This window comes from Eurypyga helias, unplaced genomic scaffold (assembly GCF_000690775.1).
Source record: "Eurypyga helias isolate BGI_N326 unplaced genomic scaffold, ASM69077v1 scaffold10612, whole genome shotgun sequence".
NCBI lineage: Eukaryota > Metazoa > Chordata > Aves > Eurypygiformes > Eurypygidae > Eurypyga > Eurypyga helias.
In genome coordinates, this window is record NW_010236630.1 from 1 (window position 1) to 10285 (window position 10285).

Genomic DNA, 10285 nt, shown 5'->3' on the forward strand with positions numbered 1-10285 from the left:
CTCAAGCTGCGGGAGGTGCCGGGTGATGGGTGAGAGCCGCGCCGGGTCTTCGCGGCACCCCAGGGACCGGTGTTTTGTAGACCTCCTGTCCGCAGAGGCTGAGGGCTCTTTCCTCCCTTGGCTCAGCGTGTGACCCCGGGGGCTGAAGGGTTTCCTCTCGGGGTTGTGCGGGGCCAGTGTTCCGCAGGGATGAGGCCTTTCCCCCTGTACCCCACAGGGGTCAGAGGGCTCTGCTCTGTGGCTGGGCAGGGCCTGTGTCACCGTGGGCTGAGGGCTCTGCTCGTCCCAGACCTGATCCATATGGGGGCTGAGGGTTACGCTGGCCTGCAGAGTGGTCGGAAGGTCCATAAGTACTATGAGAATGAGGCATTAGATGTGTCTGCTGAGACATCGCTTGGTAGATCATTGGATTGTCCGTTGTTGCGTTACGGCATCTTAGTGACGGTTTGGCTCAGTGCTGTAACCGCTCTCAGCTTGCTCTGCTGGAGCCAATGGCATGTTAGAATCATAGAATCATAGAATGGTTAGGCTTGGAAGGGACCTTAAAATCATCTAGTTCCAACCCCCTGCCATGGGCAGGGACACCTTGCACTAGACCAGGTTGCTCAAAGCCTCATCCAGCCTGGCCTTGAAGACATCCAGGGATGGGGCATCCACAACATCTCTGGGCAACCTGTTCCAGTGCTTCACCACCCTCTCTGTGAAGAATTTCTTCCTGATATCTAATCTAAACCTCCCTGTTTTCAATTTGTCCCCATTCCCCCTTGTCCTGTCACTACAGGCCCTTGTAAAAAGTCCTCTCCCAGCACCCTTGTAGCCCCTTCAGATACCGGAAGGCTGCAATGAGGTCTCCTTGGAGCCTCCTCTTCTCCAGGCTGAACAAGCCCAACTCTTGCAGCCTTTCATCACAGCAGAGGTGCTCCAGCCCTCTGACCATCTTCGTGGCCCTCCTCTGGACTCGGTCCAAGTGGTCAATATCCTTCTGATATTCTTGGTCCACAAGAACCCCCAATATGTTCATATGTTCACGTTCACTCAGAATCTTACGTTCCTACCTGCATTTCTAACTTCAGCAGCTGTTCAGAGCACAGGGATAGCGACTGCTTCACATTCATATCCTTGTTGAACTTACTGGGCAGAAAGAGCACGGTGCTTTTCCCTTCCTGTTAACTCCATATTCTTTCCGCTATGCCAGGATCATGGATTTAATGGTGTATATCTGCTTTCGGTAGCAATTGTTTGTTTCGGGCCCTCGGTGACCAGCTTGAGGGGCACTCGCGGAACCACCTCAGACATCGTGAGGAGACAGTGGCTTACATGATAAAGCAGCGGGAGGATTTTGAGCCCTTTGTGGAGGATGATGTGCCCTTTGAGAAACACGGTATGGTCTCCATAGGACACTAATGGAAGGGCTTATCATGTAATGTGATTACGTCTCATTTGAGCACCATCTTACTAAACTGTTCCTCATCCCAGAACTATGTCGGAGTTTGTCTCTGGTTTTTAGAAACAGTTAGTTTGCATTTCCCTCTGTTGTGTTTCTGTAGAAAGATGAACTATTAAACTTGTATTTTTAAACAATTTCTAAGACAAATAATTTAGGGGAAACTTGGAAAGAGAGGCAAAAAAGGCAAGGAATAAAAATTTGGCATTTTCAAACAGAATTCACAAGAATTGTCTAGCTCTCCTTGAATACTGGTGGGTGTTGAGTGGGTTTCTTTTTCTCCTTGATATTTCATACTCGTAATCCATGGGAAGGGCCAAAGCAGCGACCAATGCAGCCTTTGTTCTCACAGCTTCAGGGATGTGCCGAAGTACCACGCAGGTGATGAAAACAGTTCGGCCATTTAGTACATGGCACTCTTCTTTCCGAGCTGACGCAGAGCTGACAGCCTTGCGTATAATCTAGGGGCGTACCTCGGTTTTGGAGGTTTCTGTGGTCGTTTAAGATGCATTAACTTCTGTTACTGCCAAATTCTTGCCTCAGCAGTCACTGTTTCACAGTTGAGATTTCCTTTCCAGAATTTCTTGGGCTTGTGTTGAAATATTGTGACTCACTATCCCTCCAGTGCTTTTGGAAGTGTCAGAAACTAGGCTTCCAACTCTTCTGAATGGGGTTTTTTTTTTCCCTTTAGTTACCAACTTGGCAAAGCCTGGTACCTTTGCTGGCAACGATGCTATTGTGGCCTTCGCAAGGAACAATCAAATCAACGTGGTTATTCATCAACTTAATGCTCCGCTGTGGCAGGTGAGAAACAAAACTTGTATATTTTGGCCTAATTCTTGGCCTAACCTAATCTGATGAGTACTAATAGTGTTGAAACTTCCCGATCTATTGAAAGAGGGCAGTAGGTAGCTGTAGTTAGCTGGATATGGTGTGGATCTTTGCTCACTGTTTTGGCCTTGAAGGAAAACACCCCAGATTGCAGCCAGGAGGAGGAGGAATGAAAGAAAACAATGACTGCATGGAAGATAAATATGTGGAGACAGCAGCGTGTTTTAGTTTGGTTGTAAGGTACTAGCTTCATTGATAAGTTTCTCTCTTCTGAAGATCAGACTGTGTATGAGGTGAGTTTTCTGATAGAAATTTGAGCCAGGCTTAAGGAAGCCTGTATGGTAAAGTTCAGGAATATGTAAGAGAAGGTACAGCAGGGCAGTCCCTGCAGTGTGTTGGAATGAAGCCCCATCAGTTCTGCAGGGGATTTGGAATGAGAAGGTTTCTGACGGTTGGAGAAATGAGGTTTTGGACTGGGCAGAAGGAGGAAGAAGTTGTAAAACCTTAAGGTGGTGTTTAATCAGCTTCTGGAAAGGACTCTGTGTGTAATGGTTTCCTCTGACAGCGGGGCACTGGAACAAGTAACCCGTCAGGTCCCTCCTGCTCTTCTTTGTTGTTTCTCTGTGCCAAGTCATGCTGGAATGGGTCCATGCTTGATCCCTGCCTGTTCCTTCAGCAAGTGAGAACCTGTATTGAAGTCAGGGTTGTTTCTGGCCCCAATTCACAGTCAGAACAAATGAAGTATGTAGATGAAACGGGGCAATAAAGATAAAAGACCAGGTGAAAGCTGTCAGTGGTGTCTTAAATACATCTGAAACATTGTCAGGTGAATTCCTGAACCCAAACAAGTTTAAACTCTGCTTTGTGTGGCAGCCATGGGTGGTAAGACAACTAACCTACATATTTTTTAAAAAATCAGCCTACCTGGCAATTATGCAAATGAACGGGAATACTCAACTGCCTGACCTGTGAGAATGTAGGGAGGTAGTGACCCTGCAGCAGAGTTCACGGGGGTGCTGTTCATGTTTTGTTACTGTTCTGAACCGGATACTTGCCTCAGTGCACTTAACTCTTATCAATATTTTGTATAACCTCTGGAAAACCTTCACTGACCTTTCCAGGGTTGTAAATACAGAGTTTGTGATGAGGTTCTCTTTTGCCTGAGTGTGGTCGTCCTACTGAAAGGTTGTCTTAGGCTCTTGAGAGTGGCATAAGCAGAGGCCTGCTAGTAGCTGTAACATAAGGAGTCTCCCACCAGCACAGAGGATACATCAGGGCATCAGATAATGTAGGGGATCACAGTGTGATGACAATGTTAGCAAGTTGCTAGATTTAACTAACCCAGCACACCCTTTTTCTTAATTTGCTATACATCTACATACTTTTTTTTGGCCCTCTTTCTGTTTTGGAGCCTAATTTTAGCTTAAAGTCCAAAGAGAGCATTTCCAGGGATGCAGATTAGAAAGATGCTTAAAGCAGATGGTGCAAATATCTCCTTTGGTCCAAACTCTAAAGCAGCTGGTGAGTTACCCAGTAATTGTAAGAGAACCATTTGTATACACTGTGGCTGAGCTGGAAAAATGTCAGGGGAAGTTCTGAGGACCTCCAGCTGTTCCTCAAGCTCTGCCTTTTTGGAGGTGAGCATCTCTGCATGGAGATTTAGGGCTTTAAACACTCTTGCCTGTTTCAATAGTGACTGCAACTGTAGAGCTTCAAGTTAGCTCAGATGTATAGGTTATTTTATTGGCTTTTTGGATAACTGCTTACCTCTTTTCATTGTTTGTGCCTTTTTTTATTGGCAGCTCTCTTTTGCTTACAGTTCCAGTGCATTGTGGAAAGAGCACCCAGAAAGAGGCTTCACTATTGAGAGCTAAACTGGCTAATTTTCAGAAAAATCTTTCAAGAACCTTGGGATTTGTTAGATACCTATTTAGTCTCTGGCAGAGGAGAAATGTTGAAAATAAATCTTAGGCAGACCCAACATGTTGAATAACTTAATAGGATAAAAGGCAGGAGTTAAGTGTAACAAAGTGTTGAGTTGGAACTTAAAGGTGAAGAGGTGTAAAGTGGATGAATGGAGCATATCTGTGGTGAGATCTGAAGTCATTAGTGCCACGCAAACTGCAGACGTGGTTGAAAGGTGACCTGGGGTGTGTGTTCGGTAAGTTGGGATGAGCTGATTCAGAGACGTAAAAGGATTGGGAAATTCTGCAGGTGTTTCTTGTCTTTTGGGTACAGACATCTCCAGGAAAGCTGTCAGATCTTTGAACTCTGACTTGACAGGTAAGCAAAGGAGGCCTGCAAATGCAGTCTCACTTTGTGCATTCCTTGCAGGAGCTGGAGTGCCGTGTAGCTTTTAGCTCATAGTTTGAAGCACTGATGATCAGGGCAGGAATTATTCTTCTGTCAGTAGTGAGAGTACTCAGGGTGGGAATTTTCTACAGGTGCTTTTGTACTTGGTGCTCATTTGCAATTTATTTGTTTTATTTAGATTCGGGGCACAGACAAAAACAACGCGAGGGAACTTCATATTGCGTATCGGTACGGAGAGCACTACGACAGCGTGAGGAGAATCAATGATGATTCTGAAGCTCCGGCGTATCTTCGGATGGAGGTTGGTTATGACAGAATGATGTGAGTCAGCTGTGGGCGATAAATAAAATAGATGAAGGTTACCAGTTTATTTCCTTCCTCCTTTGCATTGAGATTGAGAAAAGAGTGTGGTCCCTGTGTCATGCCAGAGATAGAGACGCCCCTAAGGTCATTGTGACTAGTGCTGTCTGCTCTCTGGAGACAGGCTGTGAAGTGCTTAAATTACCACAATGAAAATTAATCCCAAATCTGATGCTGTGATGCCTTGAAGCAACCCTGTCTGAAATAGAAACTCTTGCACCTCAAAGGCAAAAACAAAGGGAAGGGAGCAAAGAGATGGAAATGCAACAGCTGGATACAGCAGTCCTCATCATATCTCGCTCTTTTTCCTGTTAGGGACTAAGCTGTGTTGTTCTTGAGGTGCTCTGCACACACTTGTGTAATGTGTGGGACTGTAAAAATAAATTGATCCTTCATTTGAAAAGCCAGTGACTTATTGATGTGCACAGTCCTGTAGCATGGGAGGGTTGGCTCAGTAGTGTGACAGTCGTGGGAGGGGGTGTCTGTGACGATGATAGTCACACAACTTCCAAGATGCTTTGACATGGGAGATTTTGGAGGAAGTATGCCATAATAATGCAATTTCTTATGATGTCATATACTTTCATGCATATACTGCATATGTTGAAGTTTCTGCGTGTGCTTGTGTGATCTGCTGGGCTTTGCTTCTCTTGCAGATGCTTAGCAAGAATGATTCGAACAAGGAGGAGGAAGGGAAGCCTCAGAAGGGTGACTCTGAAGGTGAGGCTGAAGTGGAAACAGAAGATGCTATACGAAAAGTGTGTAATGCGACTGGATGCTCAGTAAGTACTGAGTAGCCTTTTTACACTTAAATGTTCAAACCTTCTTGATACTGAAAGTAGTCGTGGGAAAAATTCTAAAAAGTATTCTTGTTGGACAATTTCAGTACCACAGCCACAAGTCAGGGTGGGTTTCATCCTGGACTCAACCCTTAAATGCAGATGAAATACGTGCTCTGTGGATACCTAATGATTTTTGAAGGTTTGTCTTGCAAGCTCTCAGAAAATTTACTTTGAAACTACTTCTGTAAACTTGGAAATCCTTTGAGGGTGCCTGTTGTTGGACATCCCAAGCCACTGTGAGTCTTTGCTGTTGTCACTGGATAGCCTAGGTGGTTCTTGCAGATTGGTGCTCGCACTCTGCAAACGCATAGAACAGGAAGGGTCAGGAGTGAAACAGGATGAACCAGGATCTTCCTTTTTCCTGATATCTTTAGGATTTTAAGGTTGTCTCCCTCACCTTTTTCAGAAATGGAATGCAGGCTAATTGGAAGGTCATAAAAGCAGACAGCAACCCCCATCTGAGCTGTGCAGACACTTGTTAAATGAACATATGTCAGTGATTTGAACTCAGTTCAGTGTTACCTTTCTCCTCTTGCGGACAGGACGTTGATTTGGTAAGCCACATTCGAGAAGTGGAAGACTACAGTGTAGAATCTGCAATATTTGCCATCTTTCAAGTGAATAAAGTGGAAAGAATCGGTAAGTATGCGGAGTTTGTCACCTGGTGCTTCAGAAGAATGCTTTCTGGTGTTAGTGTTCGCTGGAAACAGCAGCTCAGCAGGGACCTGAACATGAGCCGGCCGTGTGTGCTGGCAGCCCGGAAGGCCAGCTGTATCCTGGGCTGCATCAGAAGTGTGGCCAGCAGGTCAAGGGAGGTGATTCTGCCCCTCTACTCTGCTCTGGTGAGACCCCACCTGGAGTACTGCCTCCAGCTCTGGAGCCCTCAATATCAGAAGGATATTGACCACTTGGAGCGAGTCCAGAGGAGGCCACAGAGATTCCTAGAGGGCTGGAGCCCCTCTGCTATGGGGACAGGCTGAGAGAGTTGGGCTTGTTCAACTGGGAAAAGGGAAGGCCCCGAAGAGACCTCATTGCAGCCTTCCAGTGCCTGAAGGGGCTACAAGGAAGCTGGGGCGGACTTTTTACAAGGGCCTGTAGTGACAGGACAAGGAGGAACGGGTTTAAATTGAAAGTGGGGAGGTTTAGATTGGATGTCAGGAAGAAATTCTTCCCAGAGACGGTGGTGAGGCACTGGGACAGGTTGCCCAGAGAAGCTGTGGATGCCCCATCCCTGGAAGTGTCCAAGTCCAGGCTGGATGAGGCTTGGAGCAACCTGGTCTAGTGCAAGGTGTCCCTGCCCATGGAAGGGGGTTGGAACTGGATGATCTTTAAGGTCTCTTCCAACCCAAACCATTCTGTGATTCTATGACCATAGTGGTTGCAGCTTAGTGTCGGCTGTGCGGCCGTGTCAGCCTTTCGCTGCTCAGGAAGGTTATTAGTGAGGGCACACTAATCCAGCTTCCAAAACAAACCCGCTTTTCCGGAAAGTCTGAAAGAAGAGGGTGGCTGACATGGAGACAGCTCCTGGGTAGAGCGTGTCTGAGAAACATCTCTTTTTCGGTAGGTGCTGAGGAGCAGTGTGATCCCCAGAGCAAAGATCAGAATCTGTGCAGCAGAACCCTGCGGGAGGAAAATGGAACTGGTTCAAGAGTCTTTGGAAATCGGCGTTCAAGAGTCTTTGGAAATCCTTTGCATCAGGATGAAATAGAAAACAACACAGGCCAGGCTAGATCCGGTGAAGAGAATCGAGCTAGCAGAAACCCAAAGGTACATGAGGGGTGGTTTGGCAGTGATTTACACGTCCTTTAACCATCAGGGGAATGTTTAGGATTGCTTAATCAGCAACTGTCTTCTCCTTTGAATTAAGAAGAGCTTCCGCTTACCGGATTTTGTTGTGGCTACAGCTGTGACTTCTCCAGTGCAAACATTTATTAGTGACATGTGGCACTCGTCCAAAGTGACACTATAAGCAGTTTGGAGTAAGCATTCTCTGGCATCTGCTTTGGTATCTGCTCATCTCCTTTTTGGTGTTTTATTTTTCCCCGGCTGTGCAGAAGACGTGCGTTTTCAACTTTGTGTTTTCATCCTTCCCTTTCAGATATCTAAAAAACAAACGAAGCAGCAGCAGCGGCTGGAGAAGAAGAAGCGGCAGGAAGAAAGGCATCGGCAAAAGGTCTTGGCCAACAGGAGTAACTGCACAGATAGCAGCGGAGAGACAGACTCAAACAACCATGTCACCTTGGTGAAGGCCATGGCAGCTCTAAACATATGACCCGATGTGTTCCGAGTGCTCGGTGAGAAAAGCAAATAAAGCTGAAGACAAAACTCCTCTTAAGCAAATTTCCGAGCACCCACTGTTATCTCAAAATCTGTTTCTGCAGAGATATCTAAGCACACATGAGCTTCCTGCTTCTCCGGTGGTGGGGCGAATGATTTTTCGGGGATTCTGCATCAGCCTGTGTGTGAGAAGAGTTGTTTGAACTTTACAGAAAATTAGAGACCTGTTTTGATGATTTTGGAGTTAGGTAAAGGTGAGAACCTTTTCTTCACACCGCAGTGTCAGATTTGCTTTGAGATTCCTTGATGCGCTTAGTCTTTGTTTTGTTGGTGGTGTTTTGGTTTTTTTTATATAGCAACTTTTTACTTAGTTATGCTTGGAGGAGGTTTATGTTACCTTGCTGTCAGGGAAGGCTTGACAGTTCTCTACTCAGGAACATGGCAGGGTTCCTATTTAAATTCAGATAAAGTAATGGAAAAGAATCACAGACTCCTTCCCAAAGCTGAGTGTGTCAGCCATCACTCTATCAAACGCGACATTCCTCTCCTTTCCCATGCAAGAATGCAGTGTTGGGTTTTAATCCAGCTGGAACTCCTTGCGTTGCACCGGGCTGTTCCAGAAGTGATAAATGCATGGAGTGAGGATGGGATTGCTGTGCCCATGCTTGCTTCTTGCTGAAGCTTGAGATCAGCTTGTTTGCTGACCCTTAGAGGGAAACACCCAACCCAACCCAGTGGACTCCTGAGGCTGCAGGAGCCAGTTCGTCCGATCTGGTGAAATCTGATGAGGTGGTAAACGCGACATGAGCAGGCAGGAGATTTCTGGTGAGTGTTGTCACTTGGACGTCTGGAATCTCCTCTCCTTTGCTGCACTCTGGAGCTTTTGGGCTACTCCAAAGCTTTACTCCAAGCCAGGAACTTGATAGTTGTTAGTCTCCAAATGAAATCAGTATAGCCAAAGGATCAAGAGTCCTGGGAACAAGCTCCCAAGTAGCGGTGATCACTGGGAACCCTGCCGACTTCACTCTTCATAAATCAGGCTTTTTTCATCTTGAATTCCTCTTCAGAAAGGTCACTAAGTACCACAGAATGTACGGTCAGAATCCTGTGATGCTTTCTGCTACAGGGCTGGGAATTGGAACAGAAAGGTAGGGAAGGTGTCCCTGCTCACTGCAGGGGTGTTGGACTGGGTGACCTTTAAGGGTCGCTTCAAACCCAAGCCGTTCTGTGACTCTGGGACTTAGGTGTTTGGACTTGTATCAAGTGCTAAGCTTGAAGAAAGCATGTTACACACAGAGTAGATAACAGCCTCATCAGCCAGGGTTTTTTGAAAGGAAGGAATGTTGCTTTTGAAAAAAATCTATGCCTTCTGTGACATTCCCAGATCAGTACAGAAATGGAAATGCCTTTTTTGATGGAACTGCCAAGGTCTGAGCTACTACTTCATATGCCCTGCTACTGTTTATCAAGAGCATTTGAAGACTAAAAAGAAAGGAGCTTTACTTTGGGTACTGGTGGTGTAGGAGAACAGGCTTTAATGCTAGTGAGGAAGTTGCTTTGGTTTCTGTAGTGAGCTTGGTGGAAATAAGCAGCTCTTACACCTTATGGTGGGACATAGTGTCTGCCAAGTGGAGCAGCATATGAAGTGCTGCTCTGAGTGCTGGTGGTAGGCATGAGTAACTGTTGTAGAGGGAAGTCTGAGTAGTATTCTGCAGGAAGGAAGAGCACGGATGAGCCTTGTATTCACAGTGCTATTCCTAAAATGAAAAACTACTTTGGTAAAAATCCATTTTATGCCAATCTTGTAGGTATTCTGTAGCAATATTACTTCCTGGAATTCTTTTCCCCAAAAACAGTCACTTTTGCAGTAGCAAAAAGAATGACAAGTCATAGTTGAACGGGGAGAAAGTTCAGGTCAGTTCATTGGTGTGATGAGTTGAAGACAGTGGGCACAGCAAGGCGGCTCAGGGATGTGTCACCTTCGTCTTCCCCAACTGCATTTGGACTTGAAAGGTGGGTGGGTTCTGCTGAAACAAAGAAATTTGCCTCAACAGCACAGTTTCATACTGTTAAGCAGGGATTCTTTATTGCAGCGCTGGGGATTCTCCACCATAAGCGCTCTGCTAGCTTGGCACAACCACACCACTTATATGTCCATACACACTACATATTCATTAGTCTTCAGAAATCATTTACGTAGTAACACCTTTTCCTGAGA

The 10285-nt window shown here is 46.0% G+C and overlaps 1 protein-coding gene across 1 annotated transcript; it reads left to right on the top strand.

The window, feature by feature from the left end:
- Positions 1–3: 3 nt before the first annotated feature.
- Positions 4–8062, top strand: OTUD3 (OTU deubiquitinase 3; the record flags this gene model as incomplete). Its single annotated transcript, XM_010147163.1, has 8 exons — positions 4–29; positions 1233–1381; positions 2136–2248; positions 4767–4889; positions 5605–5730; positions 6333–6429; positions 7355–7557; positions 7889–8062. Coding segments are annotated over 8 exons (1011 nt in total), but the record flags the coding sequence as incomplete, so codon positions are not given.
- Positions 8063–10285: the final 2223 nt, after the last annotated feature.